Source organism: Bufo bufo, chromosome 4, assembly GCF_905171765.1.
Source record: "Bufo bufo chromosome 4, aBufBuf1.1, whole genome shotgun sequence".
Classification (NCBI taxonomy): domain Eukaryota; kingdom Metazoa; phylum Chordata; class Amphibia; order Anura; family Bufonidae; genus Bufo; species Bufo bufo.
Window position 1 is genome coordinate 381,023,616 of NC_053392.1, and position 16,575 is coordinate 381,040,190.

General features: G+C 42.2%; 1 protein-coding gene across 2 annotated transcripts in view; it reads right to left on the reverse strand.

The window, feature by feature from the left end:
* MAP3K5 (mitogen-activated protein kinase kinase kinase 5) overlaps nt 1–16,575 on the reverse strand; it is a 206,331-nt gene that overhangs the window by 37,102 nt on the left and 152,654 nt on the right. For both annotated transcript variants that reach the window (XR_005778421.1, XM_040429201.1), the window contains exon 16: nt 12,593–12,720. Coding sequence is in view for 1 of the 2 variants with exons in the window: in XM_040429201.1 (XP_040285135.1) it covers nt 12,593–12,720 (128 nt within the window). In the remaining variant the exon portion in view is untranslated. The remainder of the gene's footprint in view (nt 1–12,592; nt 12,721–16,575) is intronic.

Sequence of the window (16,575 nt, forward strand, 5' to 3'; positions counted from 1 at the left end):
AGGATCTCACTATTTTTTGACTGACAGTCTGGGCTGTGTTGTTATCCCCAGACTGATTGTACACCTGGTGGAATAGGGGTGTGGACCGCACTATCCACCCCTTCCTTGCCAGTCACCTCTGTGAGATCTGTCACTATCTCACAATATATATCCTCTGTATACAGGGCCGGTGTGAATGTATCCTGGGGCCACAGCTAGTGAAGGCTGTATGTATATATATATATATATATATATATATATATATATGTATATGATATAATGATTGATACCAGAGAGAAGAGGCTGCAGACACAGCAGTGATCACTTACCACGACCTCTGGTTTTGATGCAAGAGCTGAAGGACCTGAGAGGACGTCACCGCCATGTGGTCAGAACAGGAAGGGGCGGAGCTCAGCAGTGGAGAAGAGCGGTATACTTGAATTGGCCGTGATGATGTCACGCCCATGTGACTAGACCAGTTAGGGAGGGGGTATTTTATTCGGTGTACAGTGGTGTAAATAGAAGCCGCGAGTAAATGGCGGCCATCCTGTGTGTGCAGCCAGAACCTTATTTAGAATGATGGGGGTAGTAGTAAGATGGATTGTATGAGGGAGGCGGAGGAAGGAAACACAGACAGCAGAGGTAGGGAGGAGGGCTACTTGCCCGCAGCAGGGCTAAGCTACTGAACAAACTACCTGCCCGACGCCCGAAACTGCATGTCCCGGGCATCGGGCAATATGATTTCCACACCCCTGGCTCTAGCTCGCATGTGTCCATCATCTGGTTATCCTGGAATGGCCATCTGCTCTGCTGCAGCCAACCACCAGCTTCAGCGGTTATGTGTCTCTTGTGGACACGTCACCGGTGAAGCCAGTTACCGACTGCAGTGGAGCAGCTGACCATGTCCATACCCAGGAGGAAGTAAACACACCGGGAACTAGTAGATGGGCACACGGAAACCACTGCACAGAACCGGAGCAGCAGGGAGCAAGTATGTATGAATCTTTTAATAGCAGAGGCAGGCTGCAGGCATCAGCTAAAGGTTAGGTATTCACGGAAAACCCTTTACACAGGCCAACACGGCATGTTTACATCACATTTACATACAGCAATCACTTCTGCTGTATGGGCACAAGCGATCACTACTCTAATACACATTAATTGTTTCTGGGCAGTAGATTGCTATTTAGACAGTACGATCTGCTGCCCAGAAATAATTATTTACGTGTTTGCAGCAGCAATGCCAACACACAATTGCTTGGTTATTCATAGGGTAATAGGCGGCACCTTTAGACAGAGCAATTATTAGAAAGGAGTGTTGCTAGGACTGCTCCTTCCCAATAATTACCCCCATCATTGACCCATGTAAATGAGCTTGGTTCACTGTAAACATTTAAAAGGAAGATTCTATCATAGATAGCATTCATTAAAAAAATCCCTTTTCCAATTTACACTGATTGTTTAAAAGAGCATGGTGAACACATCCCTCCTTTTCTTTCATTTCATGCTTGGTAGTAGATTTGCTCTGGTCTCCCTTTGGACTTAAAGGGATTCTGTCACCAAGTTTTAGGCTATAGAGCTGCGGACATGCAAGGCTAGATCGCTGCTAGCATGTCCGCAATATACCTGTCCTATAGGGCTGTGTGCTTTTATTTTCTTTAAAAAAGGATTTTAGAGATATGTAAATTAGTCTTGTAAGGTGCCCAAGGGTCTGTACGAACCTTCCTGGTGCCCAGCCACGCCCGCCTGTGAAGGAGTCCAGCACCGCCTATGTCCTCCGAATCTCCTCCTTTCGTCACCGATAGATTGCCGCGAGCTCGCGCAGTTCCTTCCCTGAGGCTGATGCCAGCACAGGGAAGGAACACTATACCGGTACTGCGCATGCGCGAGCTCGGCATCGCGAGATTACAGCAATCTATCGGTGACGAAAGGAGATTAGTTTGGCATGACCGATCCCTCATGAAGCCATGCTGATATGGAGTTATTTGCTTATTTCCGTTGAGATGCTCTAAGATAGCATCTCTTAGAAAACCCTCAAACAGTTTACCCACAACAGATGTTAAACTTACCGGCCTATAGTTTCCAGGCTCTGTTTTTGCACCCTTTTTGAATATTGGCACCACATTTGCTATGTGCCAATCCTGTGGGACATTCCCAGTCAGTATAGAGTCTGCAAATATCAGAAATAAGGGTCTGGCTATGACATTACTTAATTCCCCTAGGATACGGGGGTGTATGTCATCCGGTCCTGGCGATTTGTCTATTTTAATCTTTTTACGTCGCTGTTGTACTTCTTCCTGAGTCAGACAGTACACTTAATGGGGAATTTATTTTTACATTCTGCATGTCATCTGACAGTTTATTTTCCTCAGTGAATACATTGGAGAAAAAAATATTTAACAGCTTTGCTTTCTCCTCGTCGCTCTCTGCGACTCCCCACTCATTACTCTTTAACCACCTCCGGACCGCCTAACGCAGATTCGCGTTCCGGAGGTGGCAGCGCTGCGCACAGTCACGCATCTACGCGTCATCTCGCGAGATTTCCTGTGAACGCGCGCACACAGGCGCGCGCGTTCACAGGATCGGAAGGTAAGCGAGTGGATCTCCAGCCTGCCAGCAGCGATCGTTTGCTGGCAGGCTGGAGATGTGATTTTTTTAACCCCTAAAAGGTATATTAGACGCTGTTTTGATAACAGCGTCTAATATACCTGCTACCTGGTCCTCTGGTGGTCCCCTTTGTTTGGATCGACCACCAGAGGACACAGGCAGCTCAGTAATATGTTGCACCAAGCACCACTACACTACACCCCCCCCCCCCTGTCACTTATTAACCCCTTATTCACCCTTGATCACCCCATATAGACTCCCTGATCACCCCCCTGTCATTGATCACCCCCCTGTAAAGCTCCATTCAGACGTCCGCATGATTTTTGCGGATCCACTGATAGATGGATCGGATCCGCAAAACGCATACGGACGTCTGAATGGAGCCTTACAGGGGCGTGATCAATGACTGTGGTGATCACCCCATATAGACTCCCTGATCACCCCCCTGTCATCGATCACCCCCCTGTAAAGCTCCATTCAGATGTCCGCATGATTTTTACGGATCCACTGATAGATGGATCGGATCCGCAAAACGCATACGGACGTCTGAATGGAGCCTTACAGGGGCGTGATCAATGACTGTGGTGATCACCCCATATAGACTCCCTGATCACCCCCTGTCATTGATTACCCCCCTGTCATTGATCACCCCCCTGTAAAGCTCCATTCAGACGTCCCCATGATTTTTACGGATCCACTGATAGATGGATCGGATCCGCAAAACGCATACGGACGTCTGAATGGAGCCTTACAGGGGCGTGATCAATGACTGTGGTGATCACCCCATATAGACTCCCTGATCACCCCCCTGTCATCGATCACCCCCCTGTAAAGCTCCATTCAGATGTCCGCATGATTTTTACGGATCCACTGATAGATGGATCGGATCCGCAAAACGCATACGGACGTCTGAATGGAGCCTTACAGGGGCGTGATCAATGACTGTGGTGATCACCCCATATAGACTCCCTGATCACCCCCCTGTCATTGATTACCCCCCTGTCATTGATCACCCCCCTGTAAAGCTCCATTCAGACGTCCGCATGATTTTTACGGATCCACTGATAGATGGATCGGATCCGCAAAACGCATACGGACGTCTGAATGGAGCCTTACAGGGGCGTGATCAATGACTGTGGTGATCACCCCATATAGACTTCCTGATCACCCCCCTGTCATTGATTACCCCCCTGTCATTGATCACCCCCCTGTAAAGCTCCATTCAGATGTCCGCATGATTTTTACGGATCCACTGATAGATGGATCGGATCCGCAAAACGCATACGGACGTCTGAATGGAGCCTTACAGGGGCGTGATCAATGACTGTGGTAATCACCCCATATAGACTCCCTGATCACCCCCCTGTCATCAATCACCCCCCTGTAAAGCTCCATTCAGATGTCCGCATGATTTTTACGGATCCACTGATAGATGGATCGGATCCGCAAAACGCATACGGACGTCTGAATGGAGCCTTACAGGGGCGTGATCAATGACTGTGGTGATCACCCCATATAGACTCCCTGATCACCCCCCTGTCATTGATTACCCCCCTGTCATTAATCACCCCCCTGTAAAGCTCCATTCAGACGTCCCCATGATTTTTACGGATCCACTGATAGATGGATCGGATCCGCAAAACGCATACGGATGTCTGAATGGAGCCTTACAGGGGCGTGATCAATGACTGTGGTGATCACCCCATATAGACTCCCTGATCACCCCCCTGTCATTGATCACCCCCCTGTCATTGATCACCCCTCTGTAAGGCTCCATTCAGACATTTTTTCGGCCCAAGTTAGCGGAAATTATTATTTTTTTCTTACAAAGTCTCATATTCCACTAACTTGTGTCAAAAAATTAAATCTCACATGAACTCACCATACCCCTCATGGAATCCAAATGCGTAAAATTTTTTAGACATTTATATTCCAGACTTCTTCTCACGCTTTAGGGCCCCTAGAATGCCAGGGCAGTATAAATACCCCACATGTGACCCCATTTCGGAAAGAAGACACCCCCAGGTATTCCGTGAGGGGCATATTGAGTCCATGAAAGATTGAAATTTTTGTCCCAAGTTAGCTGAAAGGGAGACTTTGTGAGAAAAAAATAAAATAAAATCAATTTCCGCTTGCCAAAAAAAAAAAAATTTCTATGAACTCGCCATGCCCCTCATTGAATACCTTGGGGTGTCTTCTTTCCAAAATGGGGTCACATGTGGGGTATTTATATTGCCCTGGCATTCTAGGGGCCCTAAAGCGTGAGAAGAAGTCTGGGATCCAAATGTCTAAAAATGCCCTCATAAAAGGAATGTGGGCCCCTTTGCGCATCTAGGCTGCAAAAAAGTGTCACACATCTGGTATCGCCGTACTCAGGAGAAGTTGGGGAATGTGTTTTGGGGTGTCATTTTACATATACCCATGCTGGGTGAGAGAAATATCTTGGCAAAAGACAACTTTTCCCATTTTTTTATACAAAGTTGGCATTTGACCAAGATATTTATCTCACCCAGCATGGGTATATGTAAAATGACACTCCAAAACACATTCCCCAACTTCTCCCGAGTACGGCGATACCACATGTGTGGCACTTTTTTGCAGCCTAGGTGGGCAAAGGGGCCCACATTCCAAAGAGCACCTTTCGGATTTCACAGGTCATTTACCTACTTACCACACATTAGGGCCCCTGGAAAATGCCAGGGCAGTATAACTACCCCACAAGTGACCCCATTTTGGAAAGAAGACACCCCAAGGTATTCCGTGAGGGGCATGGCGAGTTCCTAGAATTTTTTATTTTTTGTCACAAGTTAGTGGAAAATGATGATTTTTCTTTTTTTTTTTTCTTACAAAGTCTTATATTCCACTAACTTGTGACAAAAAATAAAAACTTCCATGAACTCACTATGCCCGACAGCGAATACCTTGGGGTGTCTTCTTTCCAAAATGGGGTCACTTGTGGGGTAGTTAGACTGCCCTGGCATTCTAGGGGCCCAAATGTGTGGTAAGGAGTTTGAAATCAAATTCTGTAAAAAATGACCAGTGAAATCCGAAAGGTGCTCTTTGGAATATGGGCCCCTTTGCCCACCTAGGCTGCAAAAAAGTGTCACACATCTGGTATCTCCGTATTCAGGAGAAGTTGGGCAATGTGTTTTGGGGTGTCATTTTACATATACCCATGTTGGGTGAGAGAAATATCTTGGCAAAAGACAACTTTTCCCATTTTTTTTATACAAAGTTGGCATTTGACCAAGATATTTATCTCACCCAGCATGGGTATATGTAAAATGACACCCCAAAACACATTCCCCAACTTCTCCTGAATACGGAGATACCACATGTGTGACACTTTTTTGCAGCCTAGGTGGGCAAAGGGGCCCATATTCCAAAGAGCACCTTTCGGATTTCACCGGCCATTTATTACAGAATTTGATTTCAAACTCCTTACCACACATTTGGGCCCCTAGAATGCCAGGGCAGTATAACTACCCCACAAGTGACCCCATTTTGGAAAGAAGAGACCCCAAGGTATTCGCTGATGGGCATAGTGAGTTCATAGAAGTTTTTATTTTTTGTCACAAGTTAGTGGAATATGAGACTTTGTAAGAAAAATAAAAAATCATCATTTTCCGCTAACTTGTGACAAAAAATAAAAAGTTCTATGAACTCACAATGCCCATCAGCGAATACCTTAGGGTGTCTACTTTCCGAAATAGGGTCATTTGTGGGGTGTTTGTACTGTCTGGGCATTGTAGAACCTCAGGAAACATGACAGGTGCTCAGAAAGTCAAAGCTGCTTCAAAAAGCGGAAATTCACATTTTTGTACCATAGTTTGTAAACGCTATAACTTTTACCCAAACCATTTTTTTTTTTACCCAAACATTTTTTTTTTATCAAAGACATGTAGAACAATAAATTTAGAGCAAAATTTATATATGGATCTTGTTTTTTTTGCAAAATTTTACAACTGAAAGTGAAAAATGTCATTTTTTTGCTAACAAATCGTTAAATTTCGATTAATAACAAAAAAAGTAAAAATGTCAGCAGCAATGAAATACCACCAAATGAAAGCTCTATTAGTGAGAAGAAAAGAAGGTAAAATTCATTTGGGTGGTAAGTTGCATGACTGAGCAATAAACGGTTAAAGTAGTGTAGGTCAGAAGTGTAAAAAGTGGCCTGGTCTTTCAGGGTGTTTAAGCCATGGGGGCTGAGGTGGTTAAAGGGCCGACACCTTCAGATTTATACTTTTTAGCATTTATATAATTGAAGAACATTTTAGGGTTAGTTTTACTCTCTTTGGCAATTAATCACTCGGTCTCTAGTTTGGCCGCTTTTATTTGTTTTTTACATGTTCTATTTTTTTTCCTAGTTATTCAGTGCTTTCTCGCTACCCTCCTGTTTTAGTGATTTATATGCTTTCTTTTTGTCATTTATTGCTTTCTTTACAGTTCTATTTATCCACATTGGTTTCTTTTTGTTCCTTAACCTTTTATTCCCACACGGTATGTACCTCTCACAATGAGATTTTAGGATGCTTTTAAAGATATCCCATTTTATGGCTGTATTTTTAATTTTGAGGACTTTGTCCCAGTTAGTTAGACCTATGGCATCTCTTAGTTGGCTAAATTTAGCTTTTTTGAAGTTTGATATTTTTGTTCCTCCCTGTAGAAACGCTCTTTTGAATGATAATTGGAAGGTTATTACTTTATGGCCACTATTTCCCATGTGTCCCCCGACCTGCACGTCTGTTGTTCTGTCAGGCCTATTGGTTAATACTAAGTCCATTATGGCCGCCCCTCTAGTCAGGTCCTGAACCAGTTGGTAGAGATAATTGTCTTTGGTTATTGCCAAGAAACTGTTTCCTTTATGAGATATACAAGTTTCAGTTTCCCAGTCTATATCTGGGTAGTTGAAGTCCCCCATAATAACCACCTCATTATGATTTGCCGCCTTGTCTATCTCGTTTAGTAGTAGATTTTCTGTGGACTCTGGTATAGTAGGTGGTTTATAGTAAACTCCTATTAGTAATTCATTACTGTTTTTAGCTCCATGCATCTCTACCCACAGTGACTCCACATGTTCATGTCCCTCACTTATATCTTCACGGAGTGTGGGCTTTAGACAGGACTTTACATAAAGGCATACCCCTCCCCCCTTAATTTCATGCCAGTCATCTTCAAATTGTGTTATCTCCACTGTGCACTAGTGGTTTAAGTGACAAGGCCTAAAACATAACTGACCGCCTAGGCAACATCTTTTATTTTTATTTGGGGGGGGGAGGGGGGGCAATGCCTCATGAGATGATAGCTGCATGACCATGGAGAAGTGAGTGATGAGTTGGGGGTGTGAATGAATTTTGAGGCTCTGAGTCTGGGATCTGGTCTGTGTGGCTCCTGACAGTGTGAACCTAAGACCTACAATTTAATCATTGCAATATAAAAGAAGAAAATTTCAGTTATGCCACCTATTATGCCATGCACTTTTTTCACAAACACTCATTTATAATCCTTGTAAAGAAACAAAGACAAAGAGGTAAACCAGGGTGTGACCTGTGCATGCACAGAAGCTAAACATTTGCGGCCAACAGCACTGCAGTAAACAACCTTTTTAACCAGAAACCAGCAGTGAACTTGTGTACTGACTTACTTTCACCCTCTTCATATATATAGATCCCCAGGCACACAAACAGCCGCCTGTCTAACAATAACAGCTAAAATTTAGCAACCACTAATTGCCTCATGACTACCTGCTTGTGTCTCATCTTACAATGCGTTACTGTGTGCTGAGCTACAATTCACAGATTTTCATTCAGTCATAATTGTAATTGCTACCATACTTTGGAGGCCTTAACTCTTGGAAATCAGCATCATTCCTAATTTCAGATGAGTGCTCCACCATAATGAGGGCTAAAATTTTCTAAAAGAGAAATTTCTCATCGGACAAACTTGAACTACGGTAATTAACTTGCATATTTTACATAAGTGGCGTACACCTCTAGCCATACCACACAAATCCACAATGACATGCTGTCCTGAAATTCCATATACGCAGGCGCTGACCTGAGAATACAGTATTACCCAATGCCTGCAAGGATAGCCTCTATCTCCTAGACTGAGAAGACAGAGCCAGTCCTACCCAAGCATGATGTTCCATATTCGTACGGCCTTCTTATGAGAACTTTGCAGAAATTTGCTTATTATAATTACTCTTCTAGAAAACAAATATAATCCTGTCATGACCAGTTGTTGCTGTAAGGAGCCCACATACCTTACCATCATGCAGTAACTTGGGATCACAGCTGAAGATATAACTTCAGAATATAGTTGAATGTCTAGCCACAGTAGTTACAGTAAGTACATAAGGCTGCCAAAAACAACTGCTTTATATTTCAAACTGAAAGGGGTTTTGCAGATCCTACCTCATACTTTCCATTTGCAAGTGTCCTCTGGAACACCTAGAAGAGTTGTCAAATCTCCAAGGCACAGCATGGACAACTGCTTTCTCATTGAAAGCAGTCCGACTTGTACTGTAACTGTATGCTGTGCTGGGATTTAGCGTCATTAGATGCAGCCCCGATGCCCAAAGTACCTTGAGGTGGTGGAGTACGATTTAATATGGCATGAAAAAGGTTCACCAATATCAGATCAGAGAGGGCCCAACTCCCAGCACTCCCACTACCTGCAGTACTGGAATCAGGCACTGGAACTACACAGCTCAATACACTGTCTAATTAATCAATAGGTAGGTTCTGGAAAACCATTGTTTCTTCTTTTCCAACAATGAATAGTACAAGTGGTGAGAGAAACACACAGAAGCCTCTACTGCTACTTTTAAATTTTCTATCTCGCCCCAGTGCTGGATTCTCAGCTACCCTGTTCATTACTGCTTTGTCATGTCCTCTGTGCTGCTGCTTCTGAGTAGCTTGTCTCCAGCCACTATCAATCATTTAAAAAATTTAATTCCCAGAGTATCATAGTTTCTAAAAAACAAAGCTTATTCAGCATATAATTAACCCCTTGGATACTGGAGGTTGTTTTGTTTTTGCATTTTCATTTTTCTTCCCAGTCTTCACAGAGCCATAACTTTATTTATTTTTCCATTCAAATAGCTGTATGTTTTTGCTGGACAAGTTTTACTTTCTAATGCCGCCATTTAATATGGCATACAATGTAGTGGGAAGCAGGAAAAAAATTACAAATGGGGTGGAATTGAAAAAAAACCAAAACAAACCAAAATCAATTCTGCCAGTTTTACGGGTTTTGTTCCTACAGCGTTCCCTATATGGCAAAACTGACCTGTGCCCTTTATTCTCTCTCGGGTGCAATGTGTTTTGCACGTGCGTGATAAAAAACCGACTGTGGTACCCAGACCCGAACTTCTTCACAGAAGTTCAGGTTTGGGTTAGTTGTAGTGTAGATTGTATTATTTTCCCTTATAACATGGTTATAAGGGAAAATAATAGCATTTTGAATTCAGAATGTATAGTACAATAGGGCTCGAGGGTTAAAAAAAATAAAGAAATAATTTAACTCACCTTAATCCACTTGTTCGCGCATCCGGCATCTCTTCTGTCTTCTTTTGTGAGGAATAGGACCTTTGATGACGTCACTACGCTCATCACATGGTCCGTCACATGATCCATCACCATGGTGATGGATCATGTGTGCCTTTTTGCATTGTCATATTCTAGCATCCATAACAACTTTATTTTTCCTATCAAAGCAGCTGTTTGGGGGCTTGTTTTTTGTGGGACAGTCTGTAGTTTATATTGATACCATTGTGAGGTACATGTGGCTTTTTGATCACTTTGTATTCCATATTTGGGAGGTGTGGTTGCCAGATAAACTGTATTCTAAGGATTGGTACAATAACGATGAGAAAATATTTATATAATTTTTTATTCCTTTTATAAATATAAATACATTTGTTCATTTTGTATTCTATTTTTGGGAGTCAACTTTTTAAAAACTTTTTTTTATAGGGTTCACAGTGTGGAATAAATAATTTTAACTTTATTCTGTTATTAGGACAGTACACAATCTGTTTTTTGCATCATGAAATCAGTTTTATTTCCATTAAAAATCATTTTTATTTTCCATTGCCATAATATGTGTGAGGGCTTGTTTTTTGTGGGATGAGCTTCAGTTTTTATTGGTTGGAGATAAAATATGGCTTTTTGATCACTTTTAAAAACATTTTTGGGAGGTAAAGAAAAACAGCAATTCTGTCATTGTTTTCTATTTTTTACTTTGTTCACCATGTGGGATAAGTAACAATGATTTATAGATTGGGTTGTTATGGATTTGGTAATACCAATTATGTGTAGTATCCTTTTTCTTTTTTTTTCAATTGTAAAAGTATGAATTTTTCAAATATTTTTCTAGATCCACTTGAGGGCTATGAACCTGCAGTGTGCTGCTCACTAGTACGATACACTGCAATTGTTAGAGATTAAAGATCAAGCCTGCAGAGGGGAAAACTAGTCAAATAATGGCCAGATATAGTGCTATTCCTCATCTGTACAAATGTACTACTGAACTATATTACAGTCTGCCTCTGCCATCCTGTAATACTGATTTAGTAGGAATAATAGATTCAGTTTAACTGCATAAGAAATGGACAGAAGGTTAGCTTTAACGGGTATTCTAGTTACTACAGATTATCCCTATCCACTGAACAGAGGGATAACTAACTGATCGGTAGGGATCCAACCCCATCATGAGAACAGTGGGTCATTTTCCTGTCCTAATGGAGCAGCAGGTTGAGCAGTGGTCAGCCCTTACCTCAGTCATCCCCTTTCCACTGAAAGTAACCAAAATATTGGTTAGTACTGTAGGGTTGCACCGGGTATCGAATTATCGATACCCAATCGATACTTTTGTACCGGTATTGATTCGATACCGGGATTTGCCTAGTATCACAGAACATGGCACGTGCTGCTCTCAGCGCGTGCCATGTTCCCTCAGCAGCACAGGGGAAAGAAGCAGCCTCTCCCTCCCGCCTGTGCTGCTGCCACCAATGAGGTGAGAGAGGGGCGGAGGAGGGGAGGGGCTGTGGCCACTTTAATACAAATCATTAATACAAATACAGGAGGCAGGTGCCGGCGGCAGAATCACATACCCGGCCTCTATGACAGGGACCTGCGATCAGCGGCAGTTAACCCCGGGGGGTTCCGGCTATATGATTCTGCCCCCGGCACCCGCCTCCTGTATCTGTATTAAACGTAACTTATCTTCATTAGTGGCACAGTGGCTTTATTGGTGCCCCCCCTCCCCCCAGTATTAAAGTCATTGGCGGCAGTGGCCTCCCCTCCTCTTCATCCATTGGTGGTGCAGTGGCAGCTTCTGATCGGAGCCCCAGCAGTGTAATCGTGGGGCTTCGATTGGTTACCATGGCAGCCAGGAAGCTACTAAAGCCCTGGCTGCCATGGTAAGCTCCCTGCTGCTGTGTGCACAAAGCACAGTACATCAGGGAGAGTGTAAAGTCCTATTCACCCTAATAGAGCTCTATTAGGGTGAACAGTACAAGGTATTTAAAGATCCCAGGTTCTAGCCCATAAGGGGGGAAATAGTTATTAAATAAAAAGTAAAAAAATAAAAATAAATATTAAGTATAAATCACCCCCTTTCCCAATTTTACATATAAAATATATAAACAATCAATAAACATATTACATATCGCCACGTCCGAAAAGTCCAAACTATTAAAATATTTTAAAAAATCTCCTATGCAGTTAACACCGTAACAGAAGAATTAGCCATTTTTTTTGTCACCTTGTGCCCCAAAAAATTTGGATACGACTGTTCGATTAAGGGCCAGACGTTCCATAAAATGCGGAATGCACACGGCTTTTTGGGTGTTTTATTTTTTTCACGTAGTGTTGAATGGTATTGAGTATCGCAATACTTTTTTATGGTATCGAAATCTAATCACAATTTTGGTATTGTGACAACTCTAGTGTACTGTCTCTTTAACATATCTAAATACACACATTAAAAGATGCCTTACCTCCTGGTACCTGCTCCATAAAAATCTTAATGAATTTATTTTCGCTGAATGAGCCCAAATATTGGACAATATTCTTGTGTTTGAGATGTTTGTGAAGTGCAATCTCTTCATGGAGTGGCTGTGAGTACCTGAAGACGCAAATACATTTTACTGAACAAAGCAAAACATACAAAACAGACAAATAAAGATATCTAAAACAAAAATACATTTCAAAGTCATCAAATTACAAATTTTAATCAATTAAATGTCACAAAATGGCTATCAATTTTAACAAAACCCGTGTGACACGTGTTACAGTTTTTAGCAGATGTGGTGACTTTTTAAATACAAGACAATTGTAAAGGAGAACTAAGACTGCTCATGCATGTTCGTGTTCAGCTCAAAATTTGTTTATCCGACAGCTATCATTCCCAACCACCTCATAAACATGCATGCACGCATGCTCAAGTTCTCAAAGGGGACAGGGGAGAAAAGCACAGCCACACACCTATAGGGGCTGCCTATCTCCCCAAGAACAAGAGGATGTTGCAGTCCAAATTGCTGGATCCTTTTCTCCCCTGACATTAGCCATCAGGGAGACTAGGGCGGCCTCCATACACATTAATACGCATTTATCAAGGGGAGAAAAACAGAACTGCATCGCACATCCACAATGCTATGCTTTGATCTAATTAAACTCACTTTTCAGTGCAATATTAAGTGTACAGCCTCCTATACTGCATGCTGTACAAGAGGCATTAGTGTACATTTTGATCAAAAGGCATAAGCCCACTCACCATGTCAAGGTTGCCTCTTAGAGTAGGACCTACTCTGACAAATGGGCGCAGCACAGTGTGGTTACAACGTGGCACTGCCCTAGTAGGCGGCAGGACCCAGGAGTCAAACAGCAACCCTGCTATCTGACAATGCCACCCAAGGCACTGGGTCTCACCGACCCACCAGCACAGTACCACAAAAACTAAGGTCACCACGCAGTACTGCACCATCTGAACAGTTGTCTAACACAACATGTCCTTTGCTATCAGGAACTTCAGGTCAATTACCACTTATATGCAGATTACTGCTAAATGAAAACCACCTGTACCGATTGGGAGGAGTGCTGATACCAGTAATAAAGAAAGAAAGTTAAACATGCATATATCAAGAGGAGAAAAACAGAACTGGATCGCACATCCACAATGCTATGCTAAGATCTAATTAAACTCGCTTCTCAGTGCAATATTAAGTGTACAACCCCCTATACTGCATGCTGTACAAGAGGCATTAGTATACATTTTGATCAAAAGTCATAAGCCTACTCACCACGTCAAGGTTGTCTTGTTTTTGTGGAGCTGTGCTGGTGGGTTGGTGGGACCCAGTGCCGTGGGTGGCATTGTAAGACAGCAGGGTGCTGTTTGACTCCTGGGTCCTGCCGCCTACTAGGGCAGTGCCACGTTGTCGCCGCACTGTGTTGCGCCTATTAGTCAGAGTAGGTCCCACTCTAAGAGGCAACCTTGAAGTGGTGAGTGGGCTTATGCCTTTTGATCAAAATGTACACTAATGCCTCTTGTACAGCATGCAGTATAGGGGGCTGTACACTTAATATTGCACTGAAAAGTGAGTTTAATTAGATCAAAGCATACACCTAATATGTATGTTCAGCTTAAAGGGAATGTGTCATCAGAAAATGATCTATTGTTTAAATCAAGTTTTTATGCTAAACATATGGGGTAGATTTCCTGTAGAGGGCATAAACTTAGAGAGGCTGTGTATGTCTGTATCAGATTAATCATAGTGACTCTGGCTGGATAATAAATGTGATGTAAAGGATCAACCGATTATTGGAAGTACCGATATTCAGTATTTTGCACATTATCGGTATCGCCATCTAACCTTGCCGATATGCCGATAACGTGTATAAAGCCAATACTAGTGAGCGCTTATGGAAGCGCTCATTAGTATACATCAGGTGCGGGGAGCAGGAAAGAAGCGCAGCAAGCGCTTCCGATACTCGCCCTCCCTGGTCTTCTTTGATGGGGCCCGCGCTGCACTGTCCTGACCCCGTACAGCGTCAGGACATAGTGCGCGCACTATGACCTGACGCTGCACGCTGTCAGGTGACAGGGCAGCGCGGGCCGGAGAACACAGGGAAGTGAAACACCGGACTCGGAGATGAAGAGGAGCTGCGGCGCAGGAGAGGTGAGGAGTTTTTTTTATTTTATTCATCTGAGGTCTGATAGGAGTTAAATAAAGTCTGATCTGAGTTCTGATAGGGGTTAAAGTCTGATGTGAGGTCTGATAGGGGTTAAATAAAGTCTGATCTGAGGTCTGATAGGGATTAATAAAGTCAGTGAGAGGGGGGGGGGGGGGCAATTGGCATGCCAACTAAGGGCTTTTTTTAATTTATAATTTACCTCTTTCCAGTGAAGCCCCCTCCACCTGCTAAGTGCCGTTCCTTTCGAACGAGTCAAAAAGATTGGAGAAAGCCTATCTGCACCACTTTTTAAGAATTAGACACATAAGTAAATCTGGGCCCTAGTGTTTTTACCTGTAAAAGGGGGGAAATACTGCATGACAAAACCATGGCACATTACCACTTTGCAGATTTATGACTTTTACACTCATGTAGCGAATGAACATGGTGAACTGGAGGCAGCTTGTAATGTTCCTTGGATCATGTTCAGTGATACAAATAAAACATTTTTTTTGTACTTTGAACTGATTATATTCAGCATATTCTGTTCTTTTAGTTGGGCTGGTATTCAATAAGCAGCCTGGCACTGAATAGCATCAGAACATTATCTGGTTAAACACTGCCCATCTGATAGAAAACACTTTTAGATTTATGTTGTCTTTGGACAAATTGCTGGCTTTTTCTCTGCCCAGCTGTGTGTGACTAGACAACCCTATGGGAACTATTTGTCTGCTCATATAAACTGCAATACTGTTTCAATCTGACTCAGCATGTCATGAGTAATAAGCCAAGAACGCAAAATGCTGCTAGATATTAACCATTGAATTAAAATATATTTCAGATCATGCAGTAGATTCTCAAAGGGAATATGTCATCAGAAAATGACATTGTTTCTATCAAACTTTCCTGATAAACACATCTTTAAAGATTTCTGGTGATTTTATTTATTTTCCAGGTCCCTATCCATATTGTTTTTAAATGTGAAATCCTGCAGTTTTCACAGTGGCCACTAAGCCTGACACTTCTAGTTCTCTAGAGATTACTTTACAGCAGTCATCTCATTATCACAAAGAGCAAATCGAGCTTCGGATGATAAATCCGAAGTCAATTCGTTAAAATACTAAATTATACAATTGATTTAGCTCACCGTATCCTAAAAAATGGAGCACAGTCCCCTCCCTACCTTTAGAGAGTCTAACAAAGTCTACAGCATTAAATAACATATGATTGGCTCACATAAAATTATACATTTATTAGCTAGACATACTACACACAATTCAACATATCATATATACTCCAATGGTCTGTATAAGAATATAGCTATATTCCCCACATATCAACTAATATACCTTCACTATAAATGCAATAACATACAAAGATGGTGACAAAAAATATAAAATATATAAAATAGATAGATCTTGGTCCCACTTCTTCTATATCATGCGGAGCTCTCGCATGTATATGAATAAAATATAATTTGAGGATAAATACTGCTTTAAAATGGTTGTTTCAATTGTATGTTTGTTTATCTGTCATATGCTTTAAACTGAATCGTTTGTATCTGTTTTAAACCATGTTGAACTTTCCCACGTGTTATTTTTCATATATCCGAGTTCTGACTACCGGGCATTTTACATAAGTCTTGTTGTGCTATATAGGGTGTCTATATTATGTCCGTACACCTTATTTGTTAATGAGCATACAATCGCTTCCTTATACTATTGCACTCATATGCATTGAGCGTTACAGCCACGGTACATATAAAATGTCAGCGCCTATATAGCACAACAAGACTTCTGTAAAAAGCCCG